Raw genomic sequence first — 18,646 nt, forward strand, 5'->3', positions numbered from 1 at the left:
GGGCTTGCCAAGGCCATCTTATCCCTGTGTCCTCACCTGACCTCCCTCCGTGTGTCTGTGTCCAAATCACCTTTTTAGAAATAAAGACACCCACACTCTGACTTTATTCTAATCTATTATCCCCATGAAGGCCTTCTTTCCAGATACATCTATTCTGAGGTCCTCTCAGTGCTTCAGCATCTGAACTTGGGAGACTGAAGTCCAGTTTGTGACACCAGGTATAACTGGCTGTGTCCCAGTGGCCACACCAGGCCCAGGACAGATAGCAATAACTCCCAGGGAACTCAGGGAACCCCACTACCCAGTAGGGGACCCCCAAGCTAATGGTCCCCACCCACCAGAAAAGCCTACTATCACCTGCTGTCCCTGCGAGGCCACACCCCAGTGAGGAGAGCTCTGGGGATCACTTCCTCTGGTGGCCTTCCTTGACTCCCCTGCCTTTTCCCTTCCCAGAAGTCTTGGAGTAGCTCCCATTTTCCCAACCAAGGGATTGATCCATCCAGTTGGGCAGGTAGAGAGGTATGTATCCCACCACTAGCCCCTAGTGACCCTTTCCAGCAAGGCTTGGGGGTGTAGGCTTGGCGAGGGGGTGACTTTGTGAGGCACTCTCAGGCCTAGCTGGGGTCCAGCTGGAGGGAGCAGAGGCCTGGCCTCACATTCCTGCTCATTTTCTCTAAATATTCATCACCTCCTTGGCGAGTGTCCCTTTCCGACTACCTCTTCATCCCTGTAAGAAGTGGGGATGTAGCAGGCAGTGTGGGACTGTCTATTTAACATGGCGTAGGCACGTCTCTTGAGATGCGGAGCCCCTGGAGTCTTGCTACCATCCTAACTGATAGAAATCACATGTGCAGGGCACACTTCCTTGTGGCAAGTGGGGCGACCACTTCCAGTGCCTTTATACCCCTCTGAGGCTTCCCTTCCTCTGTATCTTCCTGTAGGCGAGGCTCTGTGGCCATTTGTCCTGTGCCTAGGAACAGGGCAATTAAATAATAGCCACATCTGCCGCCTTCTATCTGAGCAGCACCCGTCAGATAGGACCTGGGGACCAGGCCTGTCAGCATGGCCATTTTCCTCAGGGTAGCGCAGCTCCATCTTCCCCCAAGCCTGCACAACCACAGACAACCGGGTTCTAATACGGAGAATGAACAAGAGGGGAATGCTCTGTAGTCACATAGGAGGAGGAAAGGTGTGGAGTCGATCAACATTTCCCGGAATCCAGACACCCAGGGAGGCTCTGGGTCTGGAATGTGGAGGCTGCAGGTTGGGCTGGCAACAAACTCTCCCAGAGCACACTTAGGTGGTCGGCCCAGCCTGATGAAGCGGCACCTGGGCTTCTGTTGAACAATTGGCCACAACACTTCTGAGAGCTCACGTTCATGTTCTGTAGTCTGGCTAGCACCTGTGAACACCTCTGTTCCACCACCGCCCTGTGTAGTTCAGTGGGCTTGCTCCCCAAAATACACATCAGAGATTATGCCCAACCTTCCACAGCTACTGCCCTATCTGGATCATCACCCCCTAATTCTCTTCTGTGCCACCCCGCTTCTACGTTCTTGTGTGTGCATGCACATGTGTGCAGGTGTGCATGCGTGTATGCATGTTGGGGGGCTATGCATAGTCCCCTGAGATGTTGTTACTCAGGTGCCACCCACCTTGTTTTTTGAGACAGGATCTCTCCCTGGGACCTAGACCGTGCCAATTAGCTGGGCTGGATAGCCCGTGAGCCCCGGGGGTCTGCCTGTCTCTGCTTCCCCAGGGCTGGAGTTACAGGCACAGACTACCATGCCTGCCTGTTTTAGCCGGGTTCTGGGAAGTCAGACTCAGGCCCCCATGCTTGCAAAGCAGGCACTTTGCTGACTAAGCCATTTCCCATCCCCTCAGCTCTGCTTTCTGCATACCACCAGTTAAGTGCCTTCTTCTTAGATTCTGATAAGGTTTAACCTCGGATCGTCTACCACTCAAAAACCTCAAGATACTTCCTGTACTACCCAAAGAAAGCTTGAACTCCTGAGGTCCCAGAGGCTGGTGAGAGCTGCCCCTCACTCCCGCAGCCACTAGGCATTCTGACCTCACTTCCCCATCCCTCTCAGAGAACACTTCTTTCCTTCCATCTGTGTCCTTGCCTCTCTGTCTCTAATCTTTTGCCCTGGTCTGTTCATGGCCATGACTCAGCTGTAACACCAACTTCTCTGAGAATTGTACAAGTGGAGATTTTACTAGTTAGAGCTGTCTCTCCATACAGTGCACACTGGCTCATTTTGTGTGTGTGTGTGTATGTATGTATGTGTGTTGCACATATGTGAACATGTGAAGGTCACCCATTGCTGTCTTTCTCAGTCTCTTTCCTACTTATTTATTGAGGCAGGGTCCCTCACTGAACTTTATCAGTTCAGTAGACTAGCCAGCAAAGCCTAGAGATCCTTATGTCTCGACCTAGCCCTGCGTCTTAGGTGGGTTCTGGGCTATAAACTCAGGTCCTCAAGCTTACACAACCAGCACCTTACCAACTAAGCAATCTCCCTGCTCCCACCTTGTGTCTCCTCTGTGGCCCTCACACCCAGGCTGTGAAGCTGTTGCCAACTGCCACCCACATCAGCCTCTTTTGGGACTGGGGACTCAATGTCAGCAGATATCCAAGGAGCTTCCAGACTTTGTGTCTAATGGGTTCAGCAGAGGCATCCAGCTATGGGAATTGAGTAGCGACCAGGTTCCAACATGAAGGTGATTGTTGGACCGCTCTTTTCCTGTCGCCTTCTGCCCTTACATTTAATTTACTGGTTTACTTAAAGCACATATTAGCTTTGTGTTGAAATGGCCATGCATCCTGGGCATTGGGGTGAAAGAGTGTGTAGCTTCTATGTGTCCTTTGAGTGGCATGATCATTGTGGTGGTAGATTTTCTGATTTTTTTGTTTTGTTTTGTTTTTTGTTTGTTTTTTTTTTTTTTTTTTTGGCAGGGTCTCACGGTATAGCACTGACTGATCTTGAATTCACTAAATAAATTAAATTCACCCCATTGGCCTCCAGCTCACAGAGATACACCTGACTCTGCCTCTCGGACTCTGGGACTCTGGGATTAAAAGCACGCACCAACATGCTCAACTTCGGCGGTGGATGTCTGAGTGCCCTGTACTTCCTCATAGCCTTATCAGTTCTCAACCTGTGGGTCCTGACCCCTGGGGGCAGGGCAAATGATCCTTCCACAAGGATTACCAAAGACTACTAGAAAACAAGATACTAACTTGACGATTCATAACAGTAGCAAAGTTACAGTTACGAAGCAGCAACGATAATAATTTTATGGTTGGGGTTCACCACAACATGAGGAACTGTATTAAAGGGTTGCAGCATTAGGAAGGCTGAGAACTGCTGGGCTTCACGCTGTGTGTGCTTCCTGAGAGAACCTAGCCACAGCTGCTCAGTCTTCTGGAGCTGTTGAGAGGTGTTCCACAGGAAGGAATTCTTGACCCACCTTGGCCTCTGATATGGCCTTTCTGAGGTTATGAAGACGGGACTGTTTCAAGACCCTGGCGCCCTCGGTCTTCCGGGGCACGAGGAAGAGCAGATTCTCAGCTCTGGAACTGCGTAGCCAGAATCTGTGTCTCCTGAGCGTGTTTTCAGGGGCATCTCCACAGCGCTCTTGTACACCGATTGCAGGGTTAAGGGTGAGGGGCTGAAGCATTCTGAAGTTCCAGCCTCCCCCAGAACACAGTGATAATATCACCTAGTAGAATCAGCTCGGAAAGACCACAATAGGAGGGAAAAGATGGCTTCTCTTTTGGCTTTGGTCAAATGCAGGCAGGATGGCTACATGAGGTGTGCTCACACAGCCTACAGGATGGAACTCCATGGTAACCACCTCCAAGTAGCCCTTCTTGGAAGAAGGTCCTGGAGAATCTTTTTCTCCCTCCTACATCTTCAACTAATTGTTCAAATCATCCATCCATCCATCCATCCATCCATCCATCCATCCTTCACCCAATTATGGTCCTGGTCTTACGTATGCTGTAATCATGACAAGAAAAAGGAAATGTCTCAAAAAAAAAAAAAAAAGGAAATGTCTCTATCTGGATATCTTCTTTTGAAGTATTTTTATTTCACTCTTTTCTAACAGTAATATAGAAACAAATAATCATAAAAATAAAATTGTAAATTGTCCATTGACTATGTAATAGCACTTGGTATTGCTACAGGGGTAGATCTTGGATGAGGCCAGGTTACAGCCAGGCCTACCCAGGCCCCTTAGGGCTCTGTGATTGCTACTGAGTCCATGGAGGCAATGGGCATGACCTTGTGGCAGCACAGTGGATATTTCGTGTCTCACAGGGGGGTGGAGAGACTTGGGGGGCGTGGAGATGGTTAATGATGAAACAGCAAACTGGACTGTGTACATACGGTAAGCCAGGAAACTGGCTGTGGAAGGCTGTTAATGTTGCGTGAATTCTACAAGCAGAATGAACAGTTAATGGCTTGTGCTCACCATGAAAGGCAGGGAACTAACAGATAATAACTGCACGTAAAAAAATAGAATGACTTTCCCCTCCACTTTTGTGACCCCCCCCCCCCGCCCACTTTCTGTCTTCTTCCCAGGATGAGATTCTCTTGGGATGAACTTGAGATGAACAACTTGAGCTGAGACATCTAACCTATTCAAATCCATGCCTGGGACAAAGTTTCCTCAGAGAACAAAAGGAGGAGGAAGATGCTGGGTTAGCTGAGCACAAGCTGCTCAATCACGTATTTAGTTGCTGACCACATCCAATTCCATTGCTTTAAGCTGAGGGTGTCAGTTTCTGTAATGACTGATACAGTGTTTTTGAGACGTGGTCTCAGGTAGCCCAGGCTGGCCTGGAGAACTGACTAAGTATCATAGGTTAGCCTTGAACTCCTTTTCCTCCCCCCCCCCTCCTGAGTGCTGGGATTAAAGGTGTGGTAGCTTGACTAATGATTAATTTCTTACCAGGTTGGCCTTGTTTCTAGAATATGGGATGAGCCTTCTTTCACGTGTTCTCTGTGACGTGGTGTGTGAGGGACAGCCAGCAGGAGACTGGAGTCAGGAGGTCATGAGAGGTGCTGAGGCCTCTTGGGACTTGGCAGTGTTTTATGTGGTCTCTAAGGAAGGGATTGGGGTCAAGGCCTATGGACTTCAGGGATCTTAAGAAAAAATCTTGGCTATCTTATTCTACCTTTTAAAAAAAGAAACACAAACTGCCTGGCTCTGAAATCACAAGATTCAGTCATCCGTGACCATTCAGTTATAACTTCCCATTTCAGCCTCTCCCTGGGTGTGTTGTGGTGTGTGTGGACACAGCCAATTGGGATCCCAGGGAGAACAAACATTATATACAGAGAGCAGTCAGTGTAGACTACAGGACTATGACTGATGGGAAGCGTCGAAGGTCCACCATCCTGGCATCATGCTTCTCCCCCGTCCCCGCAAGACTTCAGATTGCAAAGTGGGGAGAATGGGTGGGGCCTGAAAGGGAGGGAGAGAGACGCTGGCAACTTATGGGTTTGGCAGAACATCAGGACCATCTCTTGGAAGTTTAAGTTCATTGACAGGAGATCCGTCTAGGCCTGACTCACAGTAATTTCACACTTTAGTATTCTACAGCCACTAAGCAACCAGGTGACTTGAGAGAAGCTGTTCTCATTCCTGGCTTTTCTTTGGCCCCTCTGCTAATGAGCCGGCCTCACTAGACACACCCAATATCTGAGAAACGTGTGTCAACAGGATTACATGTGGCCAGATGTGCTGTATCAGGTTCCCTGAACCGATCAACTTAACATTTTGCTGATCTCCAGGTTTCTCCTAGGGGGAAAAAAAAAACTCTCAAAACTAACCCCCAAACTCTGCTTGGCTTACTCAACTGGCTTACAATTTGGACAAGAATCAGACAGGTATTAACGAGTTAGCAACACATTAGTTAACAGTCATGGTCAATTAAAATTCATTGTTTAGGTCAGGCACAGTCTTGAAGAGAGGCTAGGGGCGGGCTTCTGGACTCCCTGGGGTCTTTGGTGCTGAGGATAAGGTATTGTGGGTGACACCATCAGGTCCCACCAGGAAGGCCTCTTGTCATGCCCCCTACGGTAGAATTTACTTGGGGGAAATCTGTTTCCTATCTGCCTGGTTTAGTCACCAGTGGACTGCTAGGTGCTCCCCTGGGGTTGTGAGTGGCAGAGAAATAACTGAAGTGGTTGTAACTGGAGCTAGCGTGGAGAGCAGGGTGTCTGGGTCCCCCTACTGAAGGTATCCAAGGTACATGCATCATGTGTCATGGAGCAAGCTGGAAACAGCATGGCCTTGTAGCATTAAGGCTATAGTTCAAAGTCACAGGGCGGAGCTCCCTCCCAGGGATGCTGGCAGCCATCAAAGAGAAGCCTGCATTCCCACGTGCCACCTCGATATTCCTCTAGGTTTTCTTGTCCTAACGCATCCCTGTCCAGGCTGCTGAGTCACCTACTTAGGAGCAATTAGAGCTAGGACTGGGAGGGTGGTACCAGTACATGAGAGATGAGAGTGCCTTATACATTTAATCTTCCCCGCTTCCTCAGAGGAGAGCTTTCTGTAAGAACAAGCTTTGTGTGTGTGTGGTGGGGGGTGACCCCTTTGGGATTCAATATCATAGCACCAATGATTTTAGGCCACAGAGGGGAGCAGGCCACAGGGATCTCTCTGAGACCCCTGTCTTACATAGTGTCTGTAGACTCTTCGGGGATTGAATGTGAAGACCCAGGTATGCAAGGCTGAAGCCCCGGGGGCCTTCCATTCCCCAGCATGGCCACAGGGAGACCCACTTCGAGTTACTTGGTCTGAGCCCCCGCCCCCAGCCCTTGGCTCTGGTCCCCCCCTTCCATCCCAAGGCTTCTCAGCAGAGAGAGAACCTTCTGGAGTTGATGTTCATTTTGGTGACGCCAATGAGCTTGAGCGGTGTGGAAAGGCTGAAGGAGGATGCCAGAGGGGAGTCGCAAAAGAGGTCGGACAGCTCATCGCGCTCCTCCAGCTCGTAGGCAGCGTCGTTGAGCATCCTCCTGTGCAGGCGGCAGGTCTGCTCAATCTTCAGCTTGTTGATGTCTCCACGGAGGCGCATGAGCTGCCTGGCCAGCTGCTGGTCCTGGAGCCGCATCTCTGCCTGGAGGGGCAAGGCCAGACATGGGTCAGCAGGGGCATGGGGCCTGCAGCTCCGTGGGCTCTGCTGAGGACACTGAGGACACTCGTTAATAGGAATCCCAACTGATGCCCTGGATCACTGACAGGTCTGTCTGCCAACAGGCACAGTTCCTAGGTCAGAGAGGTGAAAGGACACTGTGGTGGCATGGGAAGGTGTCACGGCCCAATGAAGCTTTGTGCCAGGCTAGCAATTACGTCTATGTCTTTCTACAGGCCCGTCCTAGCTTACAGTCACCTGTAGCTCATTCCCATCCTTAGGTGTTCAAGAGGATGCTCAGGTGAAGCGAGACTGCAAAGAGTAACAGACACCAAATTCGGCAGCATAGCTTCCACATGGGAAGAAGGGATGAGGTGGGCAGGACAATGAGGGCTTTTTACTGGGACAGCCCCCATTAGGTCCCGAGTGTGGGCTGGCACAACATGAAATTCAGACACTTTACAATGTATTTTCATCATATCCACCTACTACTACTATCGTCTTCTAATTTTCCTGAGTGCCTTCCCAACCCTTTCAAATTCATTTCCTCCTTTTATTTATTTATTTTTTTAAAAAAAGTGTAATTAGTAACTCTGAGTCCAGTTAGTTCTGTCCATATGCTCAGGGGTGTGGACCATATATATACTGGGATGTAGCGCCCTACCAGTGGTCATGTGACTCTCCCTCACTCTGCAACCTGCTATTTTTCTTTCATCAGACATATTACAATGTACTTGTTGATATATATCTTAATAAACGTTCCTAAGAGCCAATCAAAAAAAAAAAAAGCTGATATTTACTATCACACTAAATCACCATCATAGCCTGAGGAGTAAAGTTCTTACTATGCTACAGGTCACAGATGGGGAAGTTAAAGTCAACTGTCAAAAGGCCCTGAAGCTGGGGTAGGGGCACGGACTGTGGGTACCCACGAGACTGACAACTCCGTTCGCCTCTTAGGTAGAGTGGAGCCTATGCAGGGCTGATCCAAGCTCGGGGACCCTGTAGCGGGTTTCTGATGGTTTTTCAGCATCTCTATTTTCTATTAGGAAAGGGATGTACTCAGAACTCCTCTTAGCAGCACTTTGCAAAATCCATCTCCACACCAGACCCTGCGGTACCGCAGGCACCTGCCGTGAAGGTCTGTATTTTGCAAGTGAGGATACAGGAACTCCGAGGGCTTTAAGGTGTCCCTCAGCTTCACAGTTGTGACTTGGCAGGGAAGGAATGTAGCTGTGATCTCACCGGGCTTCCTGGGCAGCCCTGCCCTATTAACAAAGCTTGCTCACTCAGACAGGCCACCAGCTGTTTCTACTTGACCTGAGACCCAATTCCATCCCGCTATTGACGCTGCCTATGCCTGCAAGTGGCTATTGTTTCAATGTTTTTTCTGTCCTCAGACTCAGCTGTCCAGGTGCTAGGAGCCAAAAGAGCCCTGAGATTCAGGAGGACCCCGCCCCTGTGGTTATGCAAATGAATGCAAATGTTCTCACTTTCTCCTTTCGGTTTGGAAATACAGCCCATTTCCATGAAGAAAATTAGTGACCTCACTAGTGAGCATTCAGTGTTCTCTTTCTTCCCCCTTCCTTTCTCTCTCTCTCTCTCTGTCTCTGTCTCTCTCTCTCTCTGTCTCTCTGTGTCTCTCTCTCTCTCTCACACACACAAGCACAATACATAAATAAATAAATCTTTTTTTCTTAAATGTGAAGGGCTAAGACTTCATATAAAGTCTTTAACACGTTACAAAAATGTAAAATCTATATAACATAAAATGCATCATCTTGGTCATTTTGAAGCACACAGTCCAGTAGTGTCAAAGACATGCATTGCTGTGCAACCATTGCCACCACTCAACGCCAGAACTGTTCCGTATTTGTCAACTAAAAGACGTGCTCATTAAAAAAAAAAAAAAAATCCCAGCCCCTTCTTCCAACCCTGGCAACCCCATTCCACTGCCTATCTCTATGACCTAGATGGCTCTAGAAGACCCTGCCCCTTGCCCCCATGAGCAGGACCCTACAGTGTTTGCTCTTCTGTGACTGGCTTATTTCACTTCCCATCATGCTCTCTGGGTTCACATGGCTGAGAGGCTTTTAAAATTAAATGTCTTTAGCCATGTCTAAAGGACACAGGTCACTGTGGATAACATGAATGGCAAGATTTGTGCCCGACCCCTGGCTCCCTGCACTTCGCTGCCTGCCTGTCTCTTCCCCGGCCCTGGGCCAGAGGCATCACATTTATCTGTCTTATAGAAGAGGAAACTAACTCAAGCCCAGCCCTCCTGGGAATGGTGGCACTCAGATCCCTCTGGGTCAAAGCAGTGGCTTTCCCAGGGCCTGGAGACAGTGGGCTTCTGGGGCAGACCCTGTTGCAAGGGTGCCCCTCCTACCTGCTAGCTGAACCAGTCACTAAAGCTTCCTGAACTTCCACCCCTACTTCTCCAAGAAAGGACTGATGAGGTCTCCAGATCATCATAGCATCAAGAAGCTGTGCATAGCAACCCTAGGGCAGCAGCTGCCTGTGGTCAAGCTCCCCCCTTCCGGTCAGGAAGGGAACCCACGGGAGCATCTAGGCTGGTGCACTGGTCCTAAGACTCCAGCCTAGAGAACTCAACTGGGCCTAGGTCAAATACTGTCCTCTGGAGCTCAGCGTAGAATGTACTTATTTTCCACCCCAACCCCAGGGTGGCCTGCCCTCCCTCTGGGGAGGCAGGCACAGGCTGGATTCCGAGCTGTGGTTTGCTGTCCCAGTAATCCCACAATCAGGGCATAGCACCGGATGAAGCAGGTAGAGACGCCACTGGTCAGGGTCTTGGGGGGATTGTAGGGTCTCCAGAGACTTGAGGTAGTGAAGGTAGCATTTCTGAGAGCCAGTGCTGTCCCTCGGACTCCTGGGACGCTGGTGGTTTGGAGGCAAATGAGAAACCTCTTAGGAGAATCGGCTTGTTTCTTCAGGTAGAAGGCGAACCCCTAAGGGTAGGATTAGCTCACTAAACAGCAATTACAGGGCTCTGTAAGAGAAGACATTTCCTGACTTCCCAGAGCACTGTGTGGTGGGGAGAGGTGATGGCGATGCTGAGGGAAGAAAGCCTGGGAGGAGAGTCCATTGAGAGAATCCAGAACAGAACACTGCTTACTGGGAAGGGCACCCCAACTGCACCAAGTGTTTTCCTGAGGAGAAAAGAGAAGCTCAGGCCTGCTCTGGGCTGGGGCCAATAAAAATGACAGCTGTTGACATCCCCTGGATGCCCTAAATAAGTTCAGTAGTTACCATATATATGACCAGGGGTTTCACCCAAAACTGGAGGCAGGCACTCCAACAGAGACCTCTGCCCCCACATACATAGCGGCACACCCCAACTGTAAAACAGATGAAAGCGGTCAATCCACGCTCTGGATGGTATCTAGTCGTAGCCACAGGAGACTCAGACACATGTCACAAGTGGATTTGGGGGCATTATGCCAAGTGACACTAGCCAGTGACAAAGGGATAAATATGTGACCCATCTATGTGAAACCAACAGCAGAAAAGGGTTTGCCAGGGCGTGGGGGCTGGGAATCAGTGTTTAACGGCCAGCACTGATAGAAAGAGAATACAATATGGGGAAGAGCGTGCACCTAGTCCCTAATTCTGGGGCTCCTGTGGGTGCTCTCTCGGCCTCAGAGCCTCCATTTGTCTCTGATGGATGTTAGAGGGCCAGGCACTATCTCAGCACATGTGAAGGGGCAGACTATGTTCCATTTCCACATGGTTGGACAACGTGAGGTTTGCAAACACTCTTGGTATTCTGCGGCTGGTGTTTGTCTAGATCCACCCAAAGGTCAGCCATTGTTATAATCGGACAGGTATAATGTCAGCCCATTGTTACGGCCGGTATTGTGTTGGAGTCCGTGTAGAACCAAGACAATGCAGGACACATTAACCTTCGTTTGACCCCCGAGACTGCCAGACAGATGACTGTGGAAGGAGGCAGGTGGTACGGGTAAGGTGTCTTGCTCAACAGAAACTTGAGTTTCTGGGAATCTATAGAAGGAAAAACTCAAAGGTTCCCAGGAGCCAGCTCCACATTGTGAATTGGTTTCCGGGGGAGTTATGGACTCGGGTGGAGGTGGAAGTATGCTTCATGGGGAGAAGGTGGCTGGGCCACAGAGGTAGGAGTGGCCTCTCTTGACAGTGGGAAGGCGCTATTATCTGTAGTCCCTGGCCTGGGCTGAGGGACTGGAGAGCTGGCAGCCTGGCTCCAGTCCCCTGGGCTGGTTCAGTTAGGGAGGAGGGAACCGTTTAATTTGCTTGCTCTGTCTGGGCCTAGTCTACTTCCTGTGAGCTGGGCGGGTATCGATTGGGAAGGCCAGACTAGAGTCAGGGCTAAGCACAGAACTGGGGCCCTTCAAGCCCTTCTGGGGAATTCCTGACTCTACCCAAGTGTGAAGCTCTAAAGACGTGACAAGGTTTTCAATTTTTCATACTTGGAAAGTCCCTAAACTGTTACCTTCTGTATGAGAGGCTGGACTTTCAGAGTTATCAGGGGCTCTGGCTTCCGGTTCCCAAACAGCCCCCTACTAGGTGAACATCCCTGGGGAGGTGTGAACCCCTAGCAGAAAAGAGAAAAGAATGGTTGCCCCCACCCTGATTCATCAGCCGGCATCAGGGGTGGGATGGAGGGAGGTGTGCCTGGAAGAGGCACACAACAGAGTGAAGCAGGAGAGGCGAGGAGTTGAGGACCGGTGGGGGCTTGAGCTGACACGTCTCAAAAGAAGACAATACACACAGGTCACAATCCCAGAGAACCTGGACAATGAGGAGGACCCCAAAAGAGACAAACATGGATCTAATCTACATGGGAAGTAGAAAAAGACAAGATCTCCTGAGTAAACTGGGAGCACTGGGGACCATGGGAGAGGGTTGGAGGGGAGGGGAGAGGCAGGGAGAGGAGCAGGAAAAAAAAAAAAAAAACAGCTCAGTAAAAGCAATTTTTAAAAAAGAAGACGACAATATGGTAGCAGGCAAATTTAGGAAAAGGTGCCTAACATCTCGAATCACTGGGAAAATGCCAATCAGAAGTACAATGAAGCTGGGTGTGAGGGCGCTCACCTATGACTCTAGCACTTGGGAGACCGAGACAGGCAGATCATGAGTTCAAGGCTGGCCTGGGCTATGTTATAAATTCTAAGCTAGCTTGAGATGCAGAGCGAGACCCTGTTTCAAACAACAAAAACAAACAAACAAAAACCCACAGCAAGATACTACCTCACTTAGAAATGCTGGTAAAGGAATAAAGCAGAGCTACACACACGCACACACGCACGTACACCACTGTAAACAAGACTACCTACCTTGACTACCTGAGAAGCTAACGAACTCCCATGTTTACTGCAGGACAGTCCACCACAGTCAAGACATGGAATTGACTGGGATGTCCACCAAGGGATGAATGTCTTTTTAAAATGTAATTTATTATCCAACTATAAAACTGTGAAACCTTCATGTTTTCAGCAGGGTAGAATGAACTAGAAAACACTGTGTTAAGTGCAACAAGCCGCACACAGAAAGACAAATACCACATGTTCTTACTCATTTGTGAAAGCTGAAAAAGCTGAACTCTAGAGGTCCTGGAGGCTGGGAAGGCAATGAAGAAATACAGAAAGACTGGGTAATGGGTATCAAAACAGGTGAGACCCATTCCAATATTCTTTTGGTAGTACTAGGGATTAAACCTAGGGCCTCATGGATGGGAGGCAAGCACTCCACCGCTGTGCTACAACCCTAACCCAATTCTGTTAGTCTGAGCATACCTAGATAAATAGTATACAACAATTTAATATATATTTCAGAATAACTCAAGAATTTGAGTGTTCTCACCACAAAAGAGGTAGTACTTGAAAAGGTGGAAATGCCAATTTTGATTTGACCACTACACACACCACATCTAATTATACTACCACACTTCACAATAGAACCATACACACACACACACACATTTATGTCAGAAAGGGATTATGCACCCCAGGCATGCTTCAGATTGAACTAACCACTTTAACACTTGAGACCACCACCATAGCCAGCCTCTGTGTTAGCCATAAGATACTATCTCATACGGAACGAAAGAATTAAATTCTTGGAAAGAGGCCAAAATGGAATTGACGTTGGAGAATAACACAGCAAAGTGCTAAGAGTGGAGAGGATGTATTGAGGAAGCAGAAGGCACCTTCAAGCTCACTGACTGGAGGAGTGGTGGATAGAGCAGCCATTTGGCTCTGAGGCTGGGCAGATCTGAGTTCAAATCCCCCATGCTGATAATCAGTTCTCTCATCTGTAAAGAGGAGGTGGTAATACTCTCAGTAGCGCCCACCTGGGAAGGTGGCTGTGGGCATCAAGCGTTGTGAGAGGAGTAAGCATGTGCAGTACTTATCTTGGCCTTTGGTTCCTCCTCTTTATTTTCCTTTATCAACACCCTGACAGGCAGGTATTTGTTGCCCCCATTTTACAGTGATAAGATTGGGGAGGATTGGGGAAACTGCAAGTGGGCTATAGTAGAACTAATCTAATTGCAGATGGGTGATTTTCCCACCCCACCCATGCCCAGATACTGGACCAGCTGCTTTACAGTCAGCTGTGGGTACCCATTATCTCCCCAAACCACTCCAAATTTACAGCATGGACTTCCACAGAGGCCAGGAGAGATCTGCCCTAAACCATTACCTTTGGTTGGCCTCCCCTCTCCAAAGGACTCCACCTGCAGGCCCCTAGGCAGTGTCTGCCTTCTCTCCAGGGAGACTCTGAACACTAGACCCACCCACCTCAGCTCCATAGCCCAGCTACCCAAGGACTTCTCATCTTACTACAGGTGATGTGGTGCGATGGGAAAAATCCCCTCTTGCCTTCTGTGGCTCTTGGGGTGCCCTGAGCTGCTGCTCTGCTCAGTTTGGGTCCATGGGCTCCTTTGTTCCCTTCTCAACACTGCAGGGAGGAAAGAGGACTGTGGGCGGGGTGTTGGGATGGGGGTCAGCTTCGGTCTACTGGCTATAGCTCCTGTAGCTCTCAGACCCCAGAGGCATGTCTGGGGATGGAGACCTTAGTTCTTCCCTTCTAGGAGACTCCTATTTGCAGGGCGAGGCACGAGTTCCAATTACAGTGGCAAGACAAAAGAACCCAATACCTTTCTTTCTTTGACCTTTTATTTTTCGTAACCCCTTTTTCTTGATTATATATATATATTGTTTCTATTTTTAGAAATTTATGAAAACTACAAAAAAGTAAAAGTAATGATATTACTAAGAAGAAATGATTATCACCACTGCTCTGATGTCTCCTGTACCTTTGTCTATAAATTCTCTTATTTATTTATTTAATTTATTTATTTTGAGACATAGCCTTGCTATGTAACCTTGGCTGGTCCTGTACACTCTATGTAGCTCAAGCTGGATTTAATATAAAAATTTCATAACCCCCTACAAAGTATCTTCTCAGAGGAATAGAATTGGGTGCTCACGGGTAGAAGAGACAAGCCTTGGGCAGACAGATACATGGGCTATTTGTGAATCAAGGTCCTCTCCGCCAGTCTCCTGCTGGCTGCCTCTGAACATGTTTTCATCTTCCCTGAGACAGAATGGTCCCAATGACATGTTCTGAGGGGCATGCAACCCTGTGGGACCTTCTAGGAGCATCCTCTTCTGAAACCATCATGGTTTGAGTGTGGGCCTTTGACAGCCTGTGGCCCATGATATGAATATGTGATTATGAATTTGTTTCTCTGAAACAAGAAAGACTCCTGGACCCTGAGTCAGATGGGTGCTTAGCCACATCCTTGGCTGTCACTTAACCCTTCTGTCCTAAGACTTCTGGGCTTTCTGAGCCTCTGTCTTCTCCTTTGTAAAATGGGAAGGGCAAACAGCCTCAAACTTCTGGGAGCACCTCACGGAAGTGCTCTGGGGCCTTAGAGTCCTCTCTCCCGCCATCGTCACAGACCTCCTGCCCACACAGCGAGCATGATCTGTCATCTGGCTGGGCGTCCAGCCGATGAGGAATGGGAGCTGGTGTCATACATGCTGGAGCCATGTGCTTGCCTAGATTTACCACTGAGAACTCTGGCTGGTGGTCAAACTGAGGCCACAGGTACCACCTGAACCTGGGTCTCCAGCTCTGACACACTGGCCCTGCCTGATTAGTACCTGCCAGGTTTCTTATTCCGTTTCCTAACAACTATAAACACCTTCTGCCTGCAGGGATCAAACACCTGCAGGAAACTAATAGACAGCAGTGTAGGTGCTACGGATTCTCAGGTTCTCACCACAGAGTGCCCCAGGGACCTGGGAGGTTAGGCTTTTACTTCTGTCTGCCACTGACAGGGCAGAAGGTATCCTGGCCTGTTTCTTATCTTGGTGTCTGCCAACGGCACTGCTAAGCAAGACCACAGAGACAAGCCTGAAGATAGGCAACTGATTGATTATTGCTGAACCTGAAGCTGGTTCCCGGATCAAAAGGAGCTACCAGGGCAAATGGGATCCCACACTCAGCTGGAAGGATCTGACATATCCCTGCCACCCAGGACCATGACCTTCCCATTTCACTCTTCTAGAACTGCCACCACCTCATCCCGGACCATTCATTGGCTATCCTCACTGCAGGGGCGTAGCTGGGGCTTATGACCTCCTGATAACCAGAGCAATCTCAAATCATCAAAGGAACATGGTGGCTATTTTCTAGGACCCTGAGAATAGTGAGGTCGGATCCCAGCCTGGGGGTGTTAGGTGGTCCCAAATCACCAAGCGTAGAGACTTCCCTGCCTGTCACAGTTGGGTGGCGACATGGTCTCTTGATCTAGCTGAAGCAGATGCCAGGCCTTAGTTGGACGTCATATGATATTTACGGTTTGAGAATCATTGAATGAATGGAGACCCAGGATAGGACCAAGGGGAAGCAAGGAATATCAGATGAGAGACCAGGGAGGTCCCTAAGCTTAAGTTGTAGGCCCTGTTCCTGCTATCACTGCCTCCATGTGGCCCAAGGCTCAGCCTGTGTGGGGGTCAGAGTGAAGGAACTCAGGCCGGTAGTCCCGGAATCACACTTCTTCAGAGATGGTCTTATGAGCTTTGAGCGTTTGTGTCCCAATGCCCTTGGTACATTAGCTGAAGGAAAAGCTACCCTACTCTAGGTCAACAGCGATGTTGGCAGTAACACCTCATATCTAGGAGTGAAAGCCAGGAAGGAATATCAAGAGGAAGCTTCTAGCCCCTCCTTTGCTTTAGAAACCTGTCCAGATCATACAATCCCTCTCCACTGGTCCTAGAGGAGGCAGGGAAGGGTAAGCAACAATGCTGTCTGTCCCTGTATAGCCTGCCTTTGAATGCGGGCTCATTGGCAAATGTCTCCCTGGCTGTTTTAACAGCTCCCGGGAGGATCACCAGATAAACAGGAGGCACACTTTGGGTTGCCCTCTGCTAGGACCAAAACTTCCAGTAAAACTGGGGCCTGGTGGCAGAGACCCAAACTTGCATCTACTTCTGAAGCTGAGTCAGGAGGATTGTAAGATCAAAACCTGCCTGGGCTATAGAGAGTGAGTTTAAGGCCGACCTATGCAACTTAGCAAGACCTTATCATGAAAAGCATACTAGAAGGAGGGCTGGGGATATGTTTCCAGGGAAGGGCACTTGGCTAGTATGGGAAGGAAGGGCTTTAAATTCAATCCCCAGAACTACAGAAAACATCTATTGTGGGTGTTCGGCTGTGTGTGTGTGTGTGGCAGGGGAGGGGAGCCTGAATACTGACTGGCATTAGAGTCTCCGTCTGTCTCCTCAGACACATGAGAAAAAGGATAAATTCGCACAGGAGCTTGACAGATATGCAGGGAGAGGGTGGGGTGCCCGGGTACAGATGAAGCTCGACTCTGAATCGAAAGAAATACAGCATAATAATAAAGGTAATACAAGCTACCCTCACCGGGGCCTTAAAAGTGTGAGATTTTAAAGGTACCTTGATGGTGAGTGCAGGATAGATTAGAAAACTATCACGAAGCTTTGTTTTAACTGAGCCAGAGAGAAAAGGCATTTCTAGTCCAGCCGCTTCCAGCTAAGTGTCTTATAAACTGCCTTCAGTATCTGATTTCTCACAGGGCAGAGTGGAGTGTGGGGGTCCCGAGATCAGCACCAGAGCTGCTGCTGGTCTCCAGGAGGGCCATCTTTACTCAGGTGGGGTTTCTGCATCATTCATTGGGCTGGGTGAGGATGTTCTTCACTAAGAGAGGAGTTCTTCACTAAGGCCCCTGTCTTAGTTGCTGTCTGAACTTGGCTTTGTGGGACAGTAAGGCAGGGGGACGGGTGTGGAGCTCAAGCTTGGAGACACTTGGATCTGCCCTCTGAAGTTTTTCACAGCCCCTTGGGCCTCTTTTCATCCCTTGGCACTCTAAGTGTGGTGTGGCATATGACATTTAGTGTCCCTTGGTCCATATTGGAAGTCCCAAATCACAGATGCCCATCTTTGACCCACAGAAAAGAATATTCATCCTTACGAGAGACTCAGAGGGCTCTGTATGCACATTGGAGCTCAGAGACCAAATGGCTTTTCCAGCATGTTCAGCTGTGCCCTCCCCAGTCAGGCCAGCTCACCAGACACCCTCCTGCATTTCCCAAAAGTGAGTTTGAGCTCCGGCTTTGTCACTTCCTAGCTATATTCGCGGACTCCCAGGAGCTTCAGAGAATTCACCCGACAGCAAGTGCCCTGGATCTTCTTAAGGTGGAATGGAAGGCAGGGAGTCTCATCCAACCTTGTTTCTCTCTCTGCCTCCAACCCACGCATTCTGTTGACTGCTGACATCCCCGTGAACTCAGTTTTAGGAAGACCGGCTGCCGATGGAGGGTGCCATATTCCGTGACAGCAGCTAAGACTAGCGTTGGCACGGTGACCTGATGGCCCCGGCTTCAAATGACAACTTTCCTATTCCCACTTGCATTCCTCTCTGAGTCTTTCTGGTCTTCTTGAAGAAAAGAGTTTGGGAAGGTGAGGTCACATGACGACGAGATGTGAGTAACGCAGGTGAAGTCACCTGACGCACTCTGAGCACAATGACACGTCAGTCATCGTCATCACCGTCATTACCCACCCCCGGTCACCCAGGAGAATAGAAAATGCTATGCAGATAGAAGGCACGTTACTAATGCACTTATTTCTTGTGCCCACATCAGGACTGCTGTCGGCAACCAAATTAGTCCTGACTCTGACTGCCCTGCCCTGGGATCCGACAGTCTGAGTTACCCTAAACATGGCTGGCCTCCTCCACTTAGCCAGCACGCTCTGGGTGGGGCACCTTGCCATGCTTGGTTTGGATGTGTCCTGGCAATGAGTGTAAAGTATGCCCCATAGATCTCAGACACTGTTCTCAGCTAGGCTGCGTGCTGCTTTAACCAATCTTTAAAGTCTTTAGAAGTTCAGCATCACACCCTAGGTATTCATTTCAATGGTCTGAGGTGTGGCTGAGGCTTTGGGGACTTTCCTGAGCAC

At 49.2% G+C, this 18,646-nt stretch overlaps 1 protein-coding gene across 3 annotated transcripts in view; it reads right to left on the reverse strand.

Moving 5' to 3' along the window:
• Nucleotides 1-4,074: 4,074 nt before the first annotated feature.
• Nucleotides 4,075-18,646, reverse strand: part of Fam167a (family with sequence similarity 167 member A) — a 32,481-nt gene continuing 17,909 nt past the window's right edge. The window contains exons 4-6 of one of the 3 annotated variants that reach the window (XM_050152322.1): nt 6,891-7,138; nt 4,963-5,114; nt 4,075-4,445 (exon numbers count right to left, since the gene is read on the reverse strand). In XM_050152322.1, the coding sequence (XP_050008279.1) occupies nt 5,003-5,114; nt 6,891-7,138 (360 nt within the window). In that variant the 3' untranslated portion in view covers nt 4,075-4,445; nt 4,963-5,002. Of the gene's footprint in view, nt 7,139-18,646 lie in introns of all 3 variants that reach the window. The other 2 variants (XM_050152321.1, XM_050152324.1) reach the window with 2 other exon arrangements.

The sequence above is a fragment of the Alexandromys fortis genome, unplaced genomic scaffold (genome assembly GCF_014885135.2).
Source record: "Alexandromys fortis isolate MF-2015 unplaced genomic scaffold, M_Fortis_MF-2015_v1.1 scaffold_75, whole genome shotgun sequence".
Taxonomy (NCBI): domain Eukaryota; kingdom Metazoa; phylum Chordata; class Mammalia; order Rodentia; family Cricetidae; genus Alexandromys; species Alexandromys fortis.